The sequence below is a fragment of the Gymnoscopelus braueri genome (assembly GCF_963280865.1).
Source record: "Gymnoscopelus braueri genome assembly, chromosome: 18".
NCBI classification, from domain to species: domain Eukaryota; kingdom Metazoa; phylum Chordata; class Actinopteri; order Myctophiformes; family Myctophidae; genus Gymnoscopelus; species Gymnoscopelus braueri.
In genome coordinates, this window is record NC_137618.1 from 38,043,280 (window position 1) to 38,065,653 (window position 22,374).

A 22,374-nucleotide genomic window follows, 5' to 3' on the forward strand; every position below is an offset into this window, starting at 1 on the left:
ATGCAGACTGCCACACCCAAGATGCTTATACAGAACATGCGCGCACACACACACACACACACACACACACACACACCCCCCCACACACACACACACACACACACACACACACCTCTGCCCATACCAAGCAGTCTGTCAGTCAATCCCACAGAGGCTCTATCGTGTATACTTTATGAGGCCTGTGTGTATGTTTTGGATCGCAGCTGCTACATGTCAATCTACTTGATGCTCTCTGTCTGTCTGTCCGCACTCTGTCTGGACTACACAGCCTTCTAATCCATGATTAATCACCAACACGGCCAACTCCCGGCAAGGGGAATACAAAACGCCATCGCTTGTGATTAGAATCGGCGGGTCTAACAAGTTCAGGGTCTCTTCACCGCCCCCCCCCCCATCCACCTCCCCTCTCTCATCTCGTCCATAATGAATATTGAGCAGGACTTGGCTCTTCTGCTCGGTGCTTTTAGAACACAGGGATACGGCTTCAGCTGAGAGGCAACTGGCCGATTAACGGGTGGATTTGTTCCCTTTTACCCGCCATTTTGGTAGGCAACCAACCGTGGTCATAGTTTGCTGCTTCACAAACTTTGTTCTCTGGCTACGCTGCAAAAAATCCAAAGTATCAATTTAACCCATTGAGGCCTGAGGTTCCGATTCTGCAAAATGTCTTTTTTGGTTTTCTGAAAAACTTATGTTTCTATATCAGTGTATATCATGTGTATTTGGTCGCCGACCCCCATCTCAAAATATTTTGTTCCCAGGGACCCCCAGAAGCAAAGATTTGAGTAAAAAATGTTCGCTTTAAAATAATATATATATACAAAGATTTGCACACATTTTCACGATTAAAAAAAAAATAGCAGATCTACAAGCTCGTAGATCTGCTATTTTTGAATAGCCAAAGTGTAAAATAATGCTTTTTAGCTCAAATGAAAAAGCGACACAGTTGCGTTCGTTCCAGGTCTCAATGGGTTAACTCGTCAAGAGTGTAAAAATGCACCTGTACGAGTCGTTGGAACGGGGTGGAATTAGCGGCTATTGTGCCCTGTCGACAAACAAAGTGACTAATTGGGACGGTAAAATGCCGAACCCATTACCGCTACGCTACATTCAGATCACTTCAATGCCTCCCCGGTACAAGCAGCACTACTTAGTGTTTACAAAAACTCTAAATGGTTTAGCTCCTGAATACATTTCTGTCATGCTGCTCATTTGCCAGTAAAACCAATCAGACCTCCCACAACATCGGTCTCCAAACTGTACACAGAACAACATCTAAATCTAGTGAAGCCATGCAGAGTTTTATTATTATGGTTTTTACTCTCTGGAATAAACTGCCCGTCTGACCTGAAATCTGTTACAACTGTGTGATGTTTAAAAGCATGCATAAAACCAGCCTATTTTCTTAGGTTACCATAGTTAGTCTGTGTCTGTGTCTGTGTGTGTGTGTGTGTGTGTGTGTGTGTGTGTGTGTGTGTGTGTGTGTGTGTGTGTGTGTGTGTGTGTGTGTGTGTGTGTGCGCGTTGTTGGGGGGGTCATAAATGCTGTGTCTTGTGAATGTGTGGATGGATGGGGTTTATAAATGCTGTATCTTGTGAATGTGTGGATGGATGGGGTTTATAAAAGCTGTGTTTAAGTGTATGTGTGGGTGGGTTATGTATCTCGTTTGTCCTTTAATGTGTGAACGCCTGTGAAGTCCCAATGTCAAAACTACGGCCCCTGGGTCATAAATACATGTTCCCATTAAAAGAAATCCCATTGACTTAGTGTGTTCCAAAAATACAAAATTAATGAGTCGAGGCATTTTAATCATATAGTTACCAAGCATAAGCTGATACCGGAATTGTACCAGTTTATCCAAAGAGGCCGAAAATACAAGCCCGACAAACAAAACAGACGGTATCAGATATAACTAAATACAAACGATACAGAGCATCCTCCCTGACGTATCATGCCTGGTCTGATTACATTTTGGGAACACAGTTCTCATATTAATCATTTATGACCCTGGGACAGTGTTGCCAGATTCTGTGAGAGAAACAAGCAACCAGGTCTAGGAAAACCAGCCCAAAAGAAGCGACTATGGGCCACATGAGCACTTTTAACATATACATCAGCTATTTGAAAACAGCAGATCTACAAGCTCACAACGCGTCGCGATGCGACGCGTCGTGAGCTTGTAGATCGGCTATTTTCAAATAAAATCTTGCGGGGAAATTATACTAAGCAGACCTGGCAACCCTGCCCGGGGAGGGGACCTGGTTCTGACGTGAAGACTTCGGGTGCTCTATTGAGTTCACTGGGCTTGAATTGTGCTCTATAAATACATTTGACTCGACTTGAAACGTACGGAGAGAGACTGTCTGTGCCGTCGGGCTCGTTAGTGAACTGAAGTCCTCCTCGTGCCCGGCGGCTCCTTCAGCCCCGAAGACGAAGGGTCCCGTGTCTCACCTGCACTGGCTGGCGCAACCATCCACAACTATACTGTAAGGCTCGGGATGCAGTTGTCAGGCAGCAGCTGTCATTAGCTGGCTTCCACCTGCCGTAATGGCAGTGGGGAGAGGAAGAACTTGGCAGTGGAGAAGGGTGAACGTCATGAATATTTATGAGGATCTGAAAATATATCTTCCTATTGACTAAAACAAAGGCGAGAGAGAGAGAGAGAGAGACAGACAGTGTGTGTGTGTGGGGGAGAGAGAGAGAGAGAGAGAGAGAGAGAGAGAGAGAGAGAGAGAGAGAGAGAGAGAGAGAGAGAGAGAGAGAGAGAGAGAGAGAGAGAGAGAGACACACAGAGTGTGTGTGTGTGTGTGTGTGGGAGAGAGAGAGAGAGAGAGAGAGAGAGAGAGAGAGAGAGAGAGAAGAGAGAGAGAGAGAGAGAGAGAGAGAGAGAGAGAGAGAGAGAGAGAGAGAGAGAGAGAGAGAGAGAGAGAGAGAGAGAGAGAGAGAGAGAGAGACAGACAGTGTGTGTGTGGGGGGGGGGGAGAGAGAGAGAGAGAGAGAGAGAGAGAGAGAGAGAGAGAGAGATAGAGAGATGAGAGCATGTCCCATTCTCTCAAAGTATTGCTCATCATTCCAGCTGATTGGCTTTGTGATGTGAAGGTTAATCAGACCGTGGAGAGAGGTGGGCAAAAACAGAGGCGATGGGTTTAAAGAACAGGAAAAAAAACACACACACGCACAAATCTGCAAACACTCATTCATGCACATATTAGACGCTCACATGGATTGGATATGGATCTGATGTGATTATTCTGGCTGCCGTTAAACCCCACGGAGGCAGAGAAGTATGTCCTCTTTGCCCTCTGTCTACATTATACTTTCAAACTACGCTAGGCTGCAAACTGTGGGAGATAAAAACAGAGGTTCAATTACAATCTTGCGTTCTGCTGAACGAGTCTCATTAAGAAACCACGTTGCGTCCCTTTTGCCGCATAAGGACGCTATACAGTATACATATGTATGTATACTGTGTGTCATCATGGCATCAGGCACAAACAAATCAGTCAGCTCTATATACAATATGGGCATACATGGGCAACTGGTGGCCCGGGGGCCACATGCGGCCCCCACCCATCACTTAATGCGGCCCGCAGGTTAATATTCGGAATACTGATATATTATTGATTTCAGCTGTTACAATTCCAAACATACAAACATGACCCGCTTTAATTACTTCAGTCTATATTAGTAGCTTAACACATTGGGTGCCAGAGGTTTATTAAAATATTATACGTTGAGTGCCTGCATTTCTTCCATCCACTTGCGTTATACGTTTCGTGCTGCAGAAGCCCCGACGCGGAAGTGCATGTAAACAAAGCGTGCGTGCGAGACGGCGGAGGGTCCCGACTAACGCCTGGAACAATAATATTTCCAACGCGATCCTCCATTGCAGCGTGATCGCCGATCGGAAACGGCTCGTTTCCACCACATTAAAAAGAAATGGAGATATTAAGCTTTTAGTCAAGGAGATAACATTGAAAACGCCGACCGGAAGGATTTTTGACATGGAGCCTCATCCAGCCTCTTCTTCTCAGAAACTCCTTGGGTGATGTCAAAGTTTCGTTTTAGTGCCCCACGTGGGCCACTCGTATAAAAAGAGAATTGGGTCAAAAACGGTCCGGACCGTTTTCGGCACTTCTCGTTTGGACCCTCAAAAACGGTCCGGACCGTTTTTGGCATTCAATGTGTTAATGACAAGTATTAAAAGTCTATTGTCTTTTTAATGTCCAATGTATTTGTATTTAACTCATTCACTGCCACAATTATTGCTTGCCGTGTTTGCCCACTGCCAGAGATTTTTCATCGAAAAAAAAAAAAGTACTCAGGAGCCGAGATACAGACATTTTAAGTTTTAAGTTAACAAGGAAGTGTATGGGAGTCTAGATCTTCGATAAATCATATCTCCTTGGTCTTTGGGTGAAATTTGAAAAAAAAAAAAATTAAAGTAAAGTAAAGTTTTTTACGTCAGTGGCAGGATTGGTAAACGGGAAAAATTACGTTTTTTACGTCAGTGGCAGTGAATGAATTAAGTTCAAAAAGTTAAAATAAGTATAACTACAGGAAATGCATTTGAAATTAAATTAAAATGTTACTTTTCAGGATTCCAATTGGGAAATAGCAAAAAGATATCAGAATTCCAATAAAAAAATTGCTAAAATAGCTGATCTACGAGCTCAAACTGCGACGCGTTTTGAGCTTGTAGATCAGCTATTTTTGCTACTTTTGTGTGACATAGAATGGCGAAGTACGGCATTCATTTACGAAAAAAGTGAAAACACAGCGATAAGAGGTTTCTGTACAGTACTGTGTATGCAATGTGGCCCTCTGGAGTGAGTGTGGAAATATTGTGGCCCTCTCCATCATCAAAGTTGCATCACCCCTGCCATATGGGCATACACTGATGACCTCAGCGATCTTCATATATGGGCATAAAAGGGACAAGGACTGACAGACACAGAGATCTCCATACAGTATATGGGCATACTGGTCGGATCAGTGGTGCGACGTAGGTGTGAGGGCCGCGTAGCAGCCCGAACTCTAGACACACACACACACACACACACACACACACACACACACACACACACACACACACACACACACACACACACACACACACACACACACACACACACACACACACACACACACACACACACACACACACACACACACACACACACACACACACACACCTCTCAAGCTCTGAATCATCTGTCAATGCATGACTGGGATTTAACCCATTAAGACCTGAGGCCGCTTCTAAACATTTTCTAAATCCTAACAGTTTTTCGGAAAAAAATGTAAAAAAAATATTTTCACGATTTTTCAAAAATAGCAGATCTACAAGCTCGTAGCGCGGCACTCGGTGCCACGCTATGAGCTTGTATATCTGCTATTTTTTAATAGCCTAACGAAATCTGAAAGTGACACAGATGCGTTCCAGGTATTAATGGGTTAATACGTTTCAGCCCGCGACTCTTTGCATTGCCAGGTAAACCCCTTATGTGGTCTCGCCAGCTGAACCCTGACCCGTCTGCCAAACGTGCGTATATGGTTACCAACAGATATGTGTCATTTTCTTTTGTACGCAGAACAATACCGCTGAGATTGAGCTAGAAGAATAAAGATATGATTTCACGGCAGCCACATTCCAGCTTGATTGTTCACGCATGACCCACATCTCTCTGGTTTCCTCCATTGGCTGGCTGCCCGATCATGTGACTAAAATGTTCCCGACTACCGTATGTGTCCCGTCTTTGTGTGTTGCACTGTTTAGTCGTGTGGTGCTGAGTTACATGTCTCATGTCTATAATCGAAGGAATAGAAGCCTGCACACTGTGACTTTGCAAAAGCTCCCAATCAAGGCGTTATGATAGATTAACGTTAATCTATCATAAAGCCTTGATTGGAAGCTTCTGCAAAGTCACAGTGTGGACTTCTATTTCTTATCTTGCCTTAAATCCACTGTTGGTCCTGCACCTGCCGTCCACAATGTGCCAGTTTTATTCTTCCTTCTCATGTCTATAGTCGACCAACCAATACTACTACTACTACAATGGTTTGAGCAAGTCACTTAACCACTATACTTAGTTGACCGGGGTACCCCAGCAGTAACGACTTAAGCCCTGTTTTATAGACCCCTTAACAGACGACGTCACACTGATAAGAACCAGTATGCGTGCAACCAGTATGCGTGCAACCAGTATGCGCGCAATGAAACCCATTCTATCAGGTCTCGCTAGGACGCGCCTCACCAGCCAACACACAAGAGGGGGTTGGGGTGCAAAACAACAGGTTGAGAATTGATTGCGAGAAACAATCACCTGTGCATCCAGTCTCAATGTTGGTAAACAAATAATTGGTCTATACATGATCGTACAACGGCGTTGTGCAGAAATAGCCAATCTACAAGCTCACAGTACGTTGCATCGTGATGCATTGTGAGCGTGGCATTTTTTTTTTAACTTACCATCACCTATAATGACAAAAAAAGGAAAAAAATAAAATTAAACTTTTTTTTTCCAAAATTGATTATCTAAAAAAAAAAAAACACGATTATAATCCTCCTATAATTTGACAAACCTCTGTAGTGCATGGGTGCGTGGTGTAGTGGTGAGGCCAAAATTGGTTCTGCCCGTTTCTCCTCAGTGGCTGGAGCAATTGATCTGAATTTGCACACAGCCATTGACCCTTACCATGTGCACCTAACAGCGAAGCCCGTTTTCCGATTACACGAAATCAGCTGTTTATTTGCGTTTTTGTGTTCGCTGGCTCCCGGGTTGCCAGATCACGTGCGCATATCCCCCCACGGGTATGGTCTAGTTTAAATAATCGATTAAATCAATGACTGTAGTTGATAATAATCCACAGTTTGATCAGCTGTGCCATCCCATCTTACCGGTGCAGTAGAAGGAGAGGAAGAAGAGCATCAGGCCCGTGACCAGGTTGCCCAGGAAGGTGACCACCCCGCAGGTGATGCCCTCAGGGACCGGGTACGTCGTCTCGATGAACAGCTCAAAGAAGATGGGCACGCTGCTGTTGATGAAGATGCCCACCAGGATACAGGAGGTGTACAGGGTGGCTGCGGAGGGCAAAGGGAGAGAGAACCACATAAATAAATAAATAAATTGTGTCAAACACGAGGAATTAAAACAATTTAAATGGTTAATCAATCCATGGGGCACTCTGTGACACATTTGTTCCATAATGAAGATGCATCGTTTACGGTAGCCATGGCGATAAGCATCATCAGGTGCGCCCGTAAAGTACAGGTAGCTTTGAACACGGAGAGATGGATGGAGAGAACAGACTTTGACTTACTTTTTCAAGCCCACCAATGTGTTGATGGGAGAAAAGCCAAGAGGAAAATGGGTCTGGAATTGATTTGTCTCTACGGTGCCCTTTCTAGGTTTTCATACACTGTTGTAATAAGACACACAAATAATCCTTGGTACAGCAGCTGTTCAAACAGTGAAGGTCAGTTGAGGCTGGGTACAACAACAACAACAAGACAAGACATTTATGTTGTTTTCCCTGCCACCTTCCCAGCATGAACCAGCGCTCTTCTCTCTCTCTCTCCTGTTTCGTTTCACTTCATCAGTCCTAGGATTATAGATGGCCCGCTTCACGCCGAACCGCCCAGGTACATTCTCTTCATATAAGATTTCGATTCAAAAGAGCAGGATTGCGCTCCACAGCGTGGCCATTTTACAACGCTTAATTCAATTTTGGAGTCAACGTTGTTGCTCCTCAGTCCGCCATCAATTTAAAAGTGGCGAGTTATTTTGTGCATTTCTGAATTCACTTTTTCACAAAGACATCAGTGGGGGAAAAAGTCCGTAACACAGTTAAAGCCTAAAGGCGGTTACACACCGGCGAATATGCGAATATACGCAAAATTCGGACTCGTTCCGAATAATTAAAAGACGCTTTTTTCGCTCCGCGAAACTGGTGTGTAAGCTTGCATTGACTTTATAAGGTTTTTTTAAAAAACGTATTATTCGCATGAAAAAAATCGGTGTGTAAGGACCTTTTAGTGTTCATTTTGTCACACATGTGAATGTAATGCACATTGTAAAGTGCTTTGGATAAAGAGCTATAAAAATACACCATTTACCAACATTAACCTACTAGTCTGTGAAAGAGTGGAAAGAGGACCGACGTCCTTAGACAGAAAGGCCATGTGAGCACTGCAACAAACAAACGACAAATAAATGGAACCATCGGCTTCTCACAGTCACATACGCAGCTGTGCTATCAACACGGCAGGGCTTTGATAATGAGGAAACAATGGCGCATTCAGGTTTTAACTCCCTGCTGTGAAGACTGGCTACGTTTCTCCACTAATTCCAGAGCGAACCGATTTAGGTCATCCATTGCAAAAGCACTCGCTATTAGAGAACTGGTCTATGCCAAGCGTGATGCACTGTATGCATGTTGGCATGCACGTGTCTTGTCCCAGGGGGTCCCCAGCTAAATTGGTCAATATAGCATCAAAATCAGTTTAACCACTATAACCCCTATATACATCGGATATCTCCTTTTTAAATTTTTAAAGGGTGTAAAAACTATTTTAACAACATTAATCTTGTGTTTTTGCACAAAATATTTTCAGATGGGGGGTCCGCAGTCAAATACATATTCATTTGGGAGGCCTTGCCTGCACACTCTGCCCTCCTACTAGGGCTGACCTTCGATTATAATTTTGGAAATCAAAGTTTTAGGCCAAAAAACTATCAAACTTCGAATAATCGATGTTTAAAAAAAAAAGAAGAAAAAAACGGTGAAAAACGTCGAAATTTAGTAGCAGGGCTGCTGAAGGAGCGCTACGACATTGAAACGCGGAGCACCCCCCCCCACCGAACCGGGTCCGCGCTGAAAACACCCACCCCCCGTTGTCAAAACGGTGCTAGGGGGAACCAGGTCCAAGCACCGGGCACCACGAAGGTGCCCGGTGCTCCGTTAGTGATCTATTAAGATCAGCTGTAGAATGCTGCTCCACGACCCACTGAATGTAACCCGACACCCAATGAGCTATACTAGTTGTGTGTCGGTGTCGTGCGCAGTAAATAGCAGATCTAAAAGCTCACAACGTGTCACGAATAGGACGCGTTGTGAGCTTGTAGATCTGCTATTTACGGCATGCAACACCAGTGTGCAATTAAGTATGTTGTGCTCCGTTCCCCTCTCATTAATGTATGACTCAACTCATTCACTGCCACTGACGTAATTGACGTAATTATTCCCGTTTACCAATCCTGCCACTGACGTAAAAAACGTAATTTTTTTTTTTTTTTTTTTTTATTCTTTTTTTCAAATTTGACCCAAAGACCAAGGAGATATGATTTTTCGAAGATCTAGACTCCCATCCACTTCCTTGTTAACTTAAAACTTAAAAATTCTGTATCTTGGCTCCTGAGTACTTATTTTTTTCGATGAAAAATCTCTGGCAGTGGGCAAACGCGGCCAGCAATAATTGTGGCAGTGAATGAGTTAAAGTAGCACAGATTTACCACTGTGAAGTTATGGAAGGTGGAACGTTTCCAAAAGATGAAATCCCAGGAATAATGGAAGACACTGGAGTTTTAAATCGAAAGTGGGTTAATTTACACCACGTAATAGGTAGGATCTAGTTATTTGTTGACATGGAAGGACCAGCAGTAATTGACAATAAACGTATGCTCAGGTTCTTTTGCATTAAAATGAGCAGCGGAACACTTGCTATGTTTGTCAATTGGAGATTCGAGAGGATTTATTTGTCAGTCACAAACGTCGTAGTATGTATTTTATCGAGTCGTCGTGACTTTTATTTTCGTATCTACGAGAGTCTTAGCGACCACCCCCCCAGTTCACCCTGGAATGTCACCAGTAAAGCCCGTATTTCTCCAAACATGTACAAACGGAAAATATAAGGTGCTTACCCGCTTGCCTCAAATGTTAACTAGGTGTCCGGAGTATTTGTGCAATATATTAGTCCATACTTTTCAATTAAGAAGTGTTTAAATCTCGTCTGTGACCGATTCTGTCGGAAGTTCCCAATGGGCGGTAGTGACGGGGCGCGTCCGGTGAAAGCCGGAATTACACTCAATGTAAACAGGAATTAAACGAGGGGGGGGGGGGTGGCGTTCGTCCACAGACGGGATTAAAACAATTCTTTATTCAAAAATATGGACTAATACATTGCACAAATACTCCGGACACCTAGTTAACATTTGGGGCAAGCGGGTAAGCACCTTATATTTTGCATTTGTACATGTTTGGAGAAAAAATAATCAAATTTAAAAAACGGCCAATTACTTGATTTTTGAAAAAAAAAATCTAATCATGTGCCATCGAACGAAGCTTCGAATATTCGAGTTATTTGGGTCAGCCCTACCTCCTACCCAAGACGATGGAGCCGAGAAGCCACCCACTCAGTGTTCAAAGCCCGGGCTCCTCCCCTCCCCAACAACCAAAGGAGCAGGTATCAAACTCTGCACTGTGTACTGTTTCACCCTCTGGGCTTCTACCTCACATTATTATTACATCAGGTTCACAGCCTTCAACTCCCAGGAGGCAGTGTGAGATAAAAAGTGAAGTACAGCACTGGAACCTCTGCAGCCCTTTCCTGTGAGGACTGCTGGGCCTCATTTATACTCTGTAGTCCCATGGTGGTGTCCTGTCGCTGGCCGATAAGAACTCATTTTTAAAAATCCGTTATTTTCGGCAACGCGTCAGCGACAGGGTTGCCAGATCTGCTTATTATAATTTCCTTGCAAGATTTTATTTGAAAATAGCCGATCTACAAGCTCACAAGGCGTCGCATCGCGACGCCTTGTGAGCTTGTAGCTCTGCTATTTTCAAATAGCTGATGTATATGTAAAAGTGCTCATGTGGCCCATAGTCGCTTCTTTTGGGCTGGTTTTCCTAGACCTGGTTGCTTGTTTCTCTCACAGAATCTGGCAACACTGGTCAGCGACACCGTCGTGTGAGGAGTATAAACTAAAGCGCCTGTAAACAGGAAATGACATCATAGATGGCTGACGTCATAGCCTCTAGGTTGATAGCGGGTACTGCAGGGTACTACCGGTGAATGACAAGTACTGCACTAGTTTATGCAACCACTTAAGCCCTATAAACTTTGTTGCCCGGCATTCCCCCAGTGGTCTGGGGGAATGCCGATGCCTTGAGCTTGTACATCTGCTATATTCGCAGAGTGTTTGCCTATTTTCGCCTACAATGACAGGCCCAGATAAGGGACACTGGGGTTCATGTGGTTAAATAGCGGCAAAATGTATATCGGCCATATAGTGCCACTGGACAAAATACAAAACAATGTATTAAAATACGTATGGGTGGTGTTTAACATCGCATGCTGTTTAACGTCCCAACAGGGATGCTAAGTAAAGGGGGTGTGGGACATTTTGGCAGACTCCGGGGCAGGAGCACTCATGCGCCCCATGTGCCAGGTGGATGAGCGAGGCTGGAGCCTGGCTGCTCGTCTGTGGGCTGCCAGTGCCGGGATAGGAGGGAGATTAATCCATTAGGACCGGGAAAGCATCTAGACTGTTTAATTTTTTATAGATTTCTTTGGCTATTTTTTGAACAATTTTGAAAATGTGTGCAAATCTTTGAATATATATATATTTTTTTAAAGCAAACATTTAACATTAACTCCAATATTTGCTTCTGGGGGGGTCCCTGGAAAAAAATATTTTGGCGGCCAAATACAAATCATTTTGGGGGTCCTTGACATCAGTTTGAGAACCACTGATATTATAGCAACATACGTTTTTTCAAGACATTTGTAGAATCCCCAGAAGCAAAGATTTGAGTTAAAAAATGTTCGCTTAAAAAAAATATATATATGTTCACGATTTTTCAAAAATAGCAGATCTACAAGCTCATAGCGAGTGCCGCGCTATGAGCTTGTATATCTGCTATTTTTGAATAGCCAAAGAAATCTAAAATCCCACAGATGCATTTCCCGGTCTCAATGGATTAATAGACTGACAGCGGTGCCAAGGCTGGGAGAATGGTGATGGATGATCATGGTGAGAATCAGCAGGTTTGAGCAGTTATACGCTGTTTTTTTGGACTCGGGAGAACTGCGAGGAGAAGGAGACTCGTCTCCACTAGGTCCCCAAGTCCCTAATAGGTATATATGTCGCTGACGTTCTCTCTCGCTAATGGACTGGCACTGCTGAATATGTATTGAACCTATAACCGCGAGACTGGAATACAAACACGGGGCTAGTACCTCCGTGTCTATATACGCTTAATGAATACCTTAAATTATTCATACAGGGGGGCCAAGCCAGACGTCGCAATTCATCTGATGTCAAGGCGGCTAAATTAATTCCGTGTGCGTACGACATTGCCTTTAACCCATTGAGACCTGGGACGCATCTGTGTCATTTTAGATTTCTTTGGCTATTAAAAAAATAGCAGATATACAAGCTCATAGCGCGGCACCGAGTGCCGCGCTACGAGCTTGTAGATCTGCTATTTTTTTTTGAAAAATCATGGAATTTTTTTTAAGCAATTTTTAAAGCAAACATTTTTAACTCAAATCTTTGCTTTGGGGATTCTACAAATGTCTTCTAAATCCTAACAAAAATCCTAGGAAAAAACGTATGTTCCCATAATATCAGTGGTTTTCAAACTTTTTCATGTCAAGGACCCCAAAATTACATATTTGACAGTGGACCCCCATCTCAAAATATGTTGTTCCAGGGACCCCCTAAAAGATTTTAGTAAAAATATATTTTTAAATATCGCTTTAAAAATATATATTCAAAGATTTGCACAAATTTATTTATTTTTTCAAAAATAGCAGATCTACAAACTCATAGTGTGGCACCGAGTGCCACACTATGAGCTTGTAGATCTGCTATTTTTGAATAGCCCAAAGAAATCTAAAAATGACACACAGATGCGTTCCCGGTCTTAATGGGTTAAATACAGTACGTTTTTTCCGGCGCCTGTGCGGCTGTGGAGACCAACGACCCACCTGTGGTGGAGGGCAGGTGGGTGAATCTGGTGAGGCAGGTGAGGGTGAACCAGGTGGAGGAGAGCGAGGCACCGGCCAGCATCAACACCAGGATCAGCTTCAACATGCCCCGGATGGAGTCCGCAAACCTGTGACACAAGGAAGAGGAAGAGGAGGGACTAAGTTTAAAAAGCACTGAAGCAAAGGAGAGATATACTGTATATACAAACTACTCCATAAGCAACACCCCCAACATACACACACACACCATAACACCTCAGGGAACGGAGGCAGACGGCGCGCGAGAGACGGTACGCCGAGCAAAGATAGCAGACCTGGAAAGGTGAGAGGCATCCTTCACGGAGAGCAAACCTAGCATCTGCCTCGCGTCTGACTCGGTGTCATAATCTATTAGCGGAGACGCGTACCATTTCAGCCGGCGGGAGAGATCGTTTCCGCCCGCCACTTGTTGTCACAGAGTGCCCGAGTTGAGAGAGAGCGCTTTGTCATTATGTGCGTGCATACACCACTCCGAGAGTTTATTTAATTGGTTCTCGCTCTCAAAGACACTCTGGTTCTTGTACCGTGTGTTGATTTGTGGCCCTCTGCTGTGCCCTCACCGATTGTTACCTCTGCCTCCGTCCTCTGTTCTCTGGCTATGTATACCAGTCATATACAAGCCTGTGGTGAAGAAATGATTACGCTAATTATCTCCCTCAGGCCGGAAAGCAGAGATTATGTTTTCACCTGTTTGTGTGTGTGTGTGTGTGTGTTAGTCGGGAGCTAATCTTACAAACTGCTGGACCAATGGGCGTCATACTTTTAGTGCTCACTGGCCCCAAATTGTCCCCCTGGCACCAGTCCGCTTTACGTTCGGGGCCTTTAACTATTCAAATCATAGGTCGTATAATCAAAAGAATTCCCTGGATTCCTTGGATTATGACGCAACTCCCCATATAACCTTCTGCCATTTTGTATTTTGTTCAAAACACACATGTGATATGTTACTTCAGTACACTAACAGACATTACTAGGACCACTACAAAAGATTATAGATGAACATTTCATATCCAGGAATTCACATTATAGACACACACTACCACTATCCCTCTAACAAATTGCCCACAAATTGCCTAGTTTTCAGCTAGCCTTGTTAGATGACATTATTGTAATCTGTACTTACAAGGACTGTCAGTGAATATTTGACTCAATGACACAACACACAACTATCTCCATGTAGTATAGGAATATATCTAATCTCAGCTCCATTTAAGCATCAGGATTCCACATACTGCGACTGTGTGAGAAACTGTTGTAGCCCAAGGGGCCAAACTGCAACAGAATTTTGCATGGCTTAGCTTTTGTATCTCGCTCCTATTAAGAATAATGTATGGCTTAAGCTGGATTTCCTCCATCACTGGTAAAGGGATCTGTCGAGATAAAACCGTAGCAAAAAGTGTTTTCGAGGAAGGCTCTGGGCTGGACAGCAGGAGGGAGTTCGTTTTGAAGACCAAATGATCATTTACCCAGACTAGTATGGTTTCTGTTTCTGTTTCTCTCTCTCCCTTTCTTCCCCAAAGCTACACCACTCAGATCTCCAACTCCCATCTGCCACTGGCTGGCACACATCTACAAGCCTTCCACCCACCGGGCACCAACAGTGCCAAGAGAGGACTAAATCCTGGGTCCGCAACGAGCCAAGCCCCCTATCTCTCTGGACTGAGGATCAGCGCTCTCTCTCTCTCTCATATCGCTCTCAATCTAAACCTCGAGCCAAAAAAGCCATACTGTAAGTAGCTTGTTTCCTCAACGAGCTACGAGAATCGACTGATGTCTGACAGTTGACTGGCAACAGGGTGAAATGCGGTCGAGCAGAGCTTGAATCAAAACTCTGCTGTTCGAGTGGTTTGTTTAAAGTTGGGAAAACCAAGTGGTTCACAGCTCCAGAAGCTGTCTATGGGTCACTTCTCAACGACTGAACCCAAAGAAGATACAGGAGCTCACAATTCACTTTAATCATTTAACCCATTAAGACCTGAGGCCGATTCTACAAATGTCTCCTAAATCCCAACAGTATTCTGAAAAAAAGGTATGTTTCTATATCAGTGGTTCTCAAACTTTTTAATGTCAAGGACCCCAAAATGTATGTGTATTTGGCTGCGGACCCCCCATCTCAAAACATGTTGTTCCAGGGACCCCCAGAAGCAAAGATTTGAGTTAAAAATGTTCCTTGAAAAGAATAAATAAATTCAAAGATTTGCAAACATTTTCACGATTTTTCTAAAATAGCAGATCTACAAGCTCGTAGCGCGGCACTCTGTGCCTCGCTATGAGCTTGTATATCTGCTATTTTTGAATAGCCAAAGTGTAAAAGAATGCTTTTTAGCTCAAACAAAAAATACAAAGAAAATGCCTCTGGTGATAAACCTGTCCCATATTTGCATACTGGTTCCTGATTGGTGCCCCACAACTTTGGGGGGCAGCGAAATCCAATCACAACCGAGCAGGGCCAGACCTAATCTGCCGAGGGCTATTTGTACATTTCTTTGCACTGGCAGATTCGTCTGGTTTCCAGGCTATAAACGATGTAAGTGTTGACAGACACACACTGCATATTCTTCAGAGTCGAACCCTAAAGGCACAGACTGTTAAAGAGCAGTCTCTCCCTGATTGATACACTGTAATTTTGGGTCCATTTGGTTCCATTTGTACACTCTCAAGAGTTAAATTAACACTGAGGATTTTACTGGGAGGGCCAGGGACAAATAAATCAATATATTAAACTACATCACATACGCACATTAACTATGTACATACGTACATAGTTTAGAGATAACAGAAGGCCAAATTATACTTGTCGTGTCTCCGTAGCTGCGTCCTATGACATCATTTTGTCACTGGCTCGCGGGGACATCCACATGCGTCACAGATTTTGTGACCGTGCGTACTTCATGCAGAGATGAGTACACTGACTGCACATGCGGTACAAATGAGAAATAGATGCTCTGTTTGAGGAGAGGTTGAGTGAGGAGATCAATCACTACCCGCTGCATTAGACAAAAAAGGACTTGGAAGTTGAAGTGATGTTCATTGACATGTTTGTTAAATGGAATACAAACGGAACCGAATAAACAATAATGAATGAAAAAAGACTTCTAGATGCTTTGCTGAAGTAGCTGAGGACTACTGTGTATAACAGGAATGTACAGAAATAACTGACGCAAGTTATAGAGTTAACGAGGACAGTAGACTCTTCTCACAATGGCCTCTTGCCATGGTACTTTCTGTCCTTCAGTTATCTGGAAGAAAGTCATTCGTTTATGTCTTGTATTGAGTGCAGCCCTGTGTTGCTCCTGCTCTTCAACACGTGCAAGTCTGCAGGCAGAAAATTATAGCCACGTCGAGTCCGCTGTAGGCCTAGTTCATTGAGTCCATGTGGACTTTTTTTTTACATAGGCACTAAATACAGTTGTATGATAAAAAAGCATATGTAAAAAAGCCTCTCTTCTCAACAATTTATTTACAATATATCCTCTCTCTGGGAGGGAGCCAATTCCCCAAAACCAAGGGAGCCGTGATTTGATTGAGCCTAGTTTCTCACTATTGCATAATCCATGTTTTGATTGCAAATAGCAACCTCGTGTTCAGAAGTCTGTATTTTGAGCGGACGTTTGACCTACATACGTTGTAAGATCCTGAGTTTTATTTTAAATCTGAGAGTGTACACATTTCCATTTGTACACTCTCAGAGTTAAATGAACACTCAAGATGTTACTGTGTGTAGATCATCCCACAGGGACCTTTCAGAATGTAGACAACATGGGTGGTACTGCTGTTTATGACTTAAGCTCCACTGAAATCATCATATCTGAATAGCAAAGCCTCTGTCATGAATACTGCATGTCTCCAGAGATGTACAGTAGATCAAGGATTTGTTATAACCAACAATGTCAACTGAAAGACGGGCCTTGTCTTGTCATGAGGAAATGTGTGAATTAAAAGCCTATCATTTATGCTCCCCTTAACTGGCTTTTATTGGGCGTCAAAGATAGCGTCACTTAAATCATGTCACATCAGATTCCATTTTCTGTACTTCCCTTGCATGCCTGCAGGGAATGATTCAACAATCAGTCACGTGACGTCCGATGTTATCATTTGGCCCACGTCTCTGATTTTACTGTGCAACATTAGACATTTAGCTTGAAACATTTACAGAATTAACAAGCAGACGTAGATGGTCTTGAGTTGATAGCTGCAGTGACACGATGGAGAGGGCCATGCTTATTGGCCAAACACATCAGGCTGTGATCGGAATCCGTTTCTATTTGCGCGATCAAATCTCTCATTAACTCAAAATCAAGTGTCTGGATCAAGTCTCTCTCATAACCCGTAGTTCTTTTCTCTCCAATCCGCCCCACCTGCCTCCTCCCCCAGTCTACCCACGTCCCGAAGCTAGTAAATGACAGATAAACAGCAACGCATATTTGTTATTCGTACCACACTTCACTTTCGGCCCCAAAAACACAGCAACTGTGGTGCCACAGTCGTCTCTGTGCTGCTGGGCCATGCAATTAAACCGCCGCTGGATCGTTTGTCAAACACTTCTTCCGCGATGCGTGCCACGCCTCGGAGCGCCCACCACTAATTGAACCCACCACGTCGTCCGCACATCCATCCATCTGTGGCACGCCAGCAACAAAATATTAGCGTGCATTAAGTGTTTTTTTTTTCTGGCCAAGGGCAACTGTAGCACCCCCCTACTCCCGAAAGAAAAAACTGGTGGCTCGTAGGGGTTCAACCCACTTAAAATGTGCCACCGCAACACCTGCGGCATTAAGAGCTTTTAATGGAGGCTGTTTTTCTGCAGCCTGTGGCAAGCCATGCTCCATGGCATGCTGCCGCTGCACTCGTCTTAGGGAGAGGGAGAGATGGTGGTGACGTAGTGTGATAACTCCCTTCTGCAGGTGATCGATATGAACTAAATAAAAACTATATCCCAATGTTTTGTGGTATTTTGTCTATGGCAATATTTGACAATATTTCTCAGCTTTCATAAAGCTGTAATATGAATATTTTTCTCCTGGCATAGAAAGTAACTTACATCAGCTAATCTAAAGAAAACATAGGCCTATAGTATTTGTTAAAAGAAAAAACAGACACATCTTAGGCTCACAAACTAAAGTTAACAAAGGTTTTCGTCATATGAACAAGAACAAACTTCAAACTTTGATTAGCCAAAAGTAACAACAATTAACACACTGACTGCCAAGATCACATACAGTATATGGGTTCTTTCCAAAAACTTTTTTTATTTTGAAAATTCCACAAGGGGCGCCCTAACACAGCTTTGGAATGATCCCTCGTCACTCAGAGAAGCAGAAGCCGGATGGGACGTCATTAAAAAAAACAGACATCCATCCAGCCCAACTATAGGATTTTTAGAAAAATACTCCTAAGGGCGCGCTCTCACCGCACTTTTATTTTACCTCTGGCGCAGAATCTGCCAATGCATTGTCAATGTAAATGCGTGGATTCACGCAAGAGCGGATTTTTCCGCTTGTCGCGCAGACCTTGCGTTTATCTGCTCTACGCGACTTGTCTTTTGGAAGCATAAAACTGCTGGAGGCAGGAGCTGATTTTCCCTCTCTGTTCAATCGGGTGAGTCGAGGGCGGACAGTCTCAAGACTCAGGAAGCAACATGGTGCTCAAGGCGCGTCCAAGCGATTTGCAAGGGAGTTTACGTTCTCTTCCGTATACGTCAGTCGCTATGGACTGTGATTGGTCCGTGTGTGTGTAAAAGTGTCATGGCCGCCCGTTATAAGAAGTCTGTAGTATAATACTTGCGATGCTTTATAGAACTAATCATAACACATTATAAAGCATTCTAATTGGGGCAAACGCTTGCCCTAAAACATGATTTACTATTCTGTCCCTATCGGTACGTAACTCGGACGGCGCTGAGTAGGCTCAAGCGAACTTCGCAACGTTCGGCACGGCAACTCGCTCACTTTAGCTCGCTCGGTGGTGCCTCTCGTGGCTCAAGTTTGCTTGAGACTGCGCGCCTCCGTCATGGTTTTGTCCATAACCAGTGGTGGAAAAAGTACCCACATTTTTTACTTAAAGGGATACTTCACTTTCGGGTCGGGGAAACATTTAAAAAATATATTAAAAATAAATGAAAAAAGTAATGGAAAATTCATGGCCCCCTCACGCATTAGAGTGTCCTACTAATGTGTGAGGGGGCCTTTATTTTGCCATAACTTCTTTCATTTTTTTTTAATATATATTTTTAATGTTTATTTTATGTGAAAGTATCCCTTTAAGTAAAAATATCAATACTGCAATGTAGAAATACTCTGTTACAAGTAAAAGTCCTGAAATCTAAATGTACTTGAGTAAAAGTACAAAAGTATTGGCATCAAAATGTACTTAAAGTACCAAAAGTAAAAGTATAGAATAAATAAAATAATTTTAGTGGAGTAAAAGTACAATATTAACCTCTGAGATGTAATGGAGTAGAAGTAAAAGTATAGAAAATTGGAAATACTCCAGTAAAGTAAAAAATACCTCAAAATTGTACTTAAGTACAGTACTTGAGTAAATGTACTTAGTTACTTTACACCACTGTCCATAACTATACTTTATCGGCAAAAAAAAAAAGGTCCGCGGTTTTCATAAAAAGAGAACCAGCATTGGGATTCGATCACGGGGAGTTGTAGCCTGGTAAACCCTCCCTCCGGAAATCTCAATTCCATTTCATTTCAGGAGTGAGTCTGGCCTGATCCGCCTGTCTGCAATATTGGCTGTGCTGGAGTTGGGCGGGAGTAATACCGTTGACTGACAACCCCTTCAGCCAATGATAATTTTTCCCCTTCAGCCAATCAGCAGTTCACCAGTCTTAATGTGACGCGACGGGACTTTTGAGACAGCCATACCCAAAATGGGTTGCCTTTTTCGGGTACAATGGTGTCACTGCACGCCCCTACCGGTTCTCTAATTATTTTTTTTTAAATAGGCTTTGTCATGATTAATTGACCACATATATGAAGTTAAACAACTAAATTCTATCCAAACGATATCTTATAAGTAAATTCCGTGCCTCAAAATAGAAGTTAGAGAGCTTTTTGAAGTAAAAAAATAGCGGAGAATTGGCCGCACAAGAAAAAGATGGCTGCCGTTCGTGTTTTGGGCTCACTCGAACTCGCCACCTGATTGGCCAACGTAAGCTGTCAATCACAGAACAATGAGCGACGACACTGATAGGCGCGGCCGTTTGGCATACACAGCCAATATTGCAGAGAGGCGGTTCATGCCAGACTCACTCCAGGAATCAAATAGAAATGAGATTTCCGGAGGGAGGGTTTACCAGGCTAGGGGAGTTGGGGTTGACAGTCTAATGTTTAACGAGCACGCCACCGTCCCAGTTGCGGAAAGAGGTTTTCCGCTGTATTAGACTGTGTTACCGGGTGGATTCCTTGTTTCTTTGGTGTTTCGACCAGGCGGGCCATCCCGTTTCTTTGGTGCCGCGCACAACCTGCGTTTAACAGCGGCCAGCCAACTTTTGGTGAGAGCGCGCCCTTACTCAGTTTTTTTTTTTTTTGATGAAAACCACCCGTTTCAACGGGCCATAGCCCCAAACGTGGCTTCCACTGCGTTTCAAAGATCGTCGATTTAAGGTAATTACGCTGGCATGGGGATAAAAAAAAACGATGTTTAATATCTTGGCAGGTAATGTGTTAATAGCAAGAATATTAATGCATAGTAATATGACCTCAAGAAAATTAGCAAAGTGGCTAGACTATGCAAACAAGTTACTGTTCTCGTCATATGGCTCTTTTCTGCTTAACGACTTTTCAGCTGGCTGTTTTTTGGCAGGGGCAGCTGCATACTCCATATTCTGCATACTGATCATCCAACTATCTTTAACTGCAAGTGGCTTTTCGACACAGTTTACAAATCACTATTTCTTGTTAAAGATCAATCTTTTCTAATCTAAACCACCACCAGGCAAGCGAAGTCGAGCCATGTCTGCCGATTTAAATATTCTGTTGTGGATTCAGCGCCTCTTCTCCTTGACAGTCGAGGGCATTTCTGGTGTCATCTCTGGAATGCTGCTGCCACTCAGTTAGTTTATCATTCAGGTAACGCAGCGTGATAGAAAACCATGTGCAGATTCAAATGTCAAACGATCGATTGGGTCATTCAAGCTGGCGCTCAGAGTGCCTGGTAGAACAAGCCTTGCATTGTAGTATCAGCATGTCTAACCCTTTAAGACCAGGGGAACCATCTGTGTGTCATTTTTAGATTTCTTTGGCTATTCAAAAAATAGCAGATCTACAAGCTCATAGCGCGGCACCGAGTGCCACGCTATGAGCTTGTAGATCTGCTATTTTTTGAAAAATCGTGAAAATGTGTGCAAAATCTTTGAATATATATTTTTTTAAAGCAAACATTTGTAACTCAAATCTTTGCTTCTGGGGGGATTCTACAAGTGTCTTCTAAATCCTACAGTTTTTTTTTTGGAAAATCAGTCAAACTTTTTCATGTCAAGGACCCCTAAATACATTATATGTATTTGGCCGCGGACCCCCAATATTTTGTAATAGGGAATGCCAGAAGCAAAGATTTGAGTCAAAAAATGTCCCTTTAAAAATGTATATATTCGAATATTTGCACATTTTCATGATTTAAAAAAATATATATAGCAGATCTACAAGCTCATAGCGCGGCACTCGGTGCCACGCTATGAGCTTGTATATCTGCTATTTTTGAATAGCCCAAAGAAATCTAAAAAAGAACACAGATGCTTCCCCGGTCTAAATGGGCTAATTGGCTGATGAACAAAATCATAATCGATATTGCTAGATGGTGTTTCATGGGCACGTTAATAGGAATACTGCATACGATATCATATCGCCCACTCCCGCCCCAATTCTCAATGTCAACCTCTTCAGGGGGGGGTTGTAGGTTGGGGAAGGGACAAATGCATGTAGCAGCTCTCTACTTGGGTAACTCCAAGTCCATTAGCTCGAGTTGGCCCGGGGAAATCAGATCTAATGATAACAGGGGCCAGAGAGCGGAAGCCAAGGGGAGAGAAATTATGAAGGGGACAGAGGGTATGGAAATAAGCTTACCACAAGACCAAGGGGCAGTAGACTACGTACTGTGGCAGCCAGCCACTTCCCCCCTAGGCAATCAGGCTTTTGAACGACAAGACCAAGAGCAGTAAGCCCCGGGAAAAGTGAATGCCTGATTTATACTTAGTTGCGTGCCAGTGTCGTACACGGAAATAGCCGATCTACAAGCTCCACCAGGTAATCCGGTTATGATTGACTTGATAGGCCTATTTCTGCCTACACCAAAACACGCACACGCACACACACACACACACACACACACAC

The 22,374-nt window shown here is 43.4% G+C and overlaps 1 protein-coding gene across 1 annotated transcript in view; it reads right to left on the bottom strand.

Moving 5' to 3' along the window:
• slc49a4 (solute carrier family 49 member 4) overlaps positions 1-22,374 on the bottom strand; it is a 79,084-nt gene that overhangs the window by 10,690 nt on the left and 46,020 nt on the right. The window contains exons 7-8 of the mRNA XM_080413017.1: positions 12,995-13,122; positions 6,902-7,084 (exon numbers count right to left, since the gene is read on the bottom strand). Coding sequence (XP_080269143.1) covers positions 6,902-7,084; positions 12,995-13,122 — 311 coding nt within the window. The remainder of the gene's footprint in view (positions 1-6,901; positions 7,085-12,994; positions 13,123-22,374) is intronic.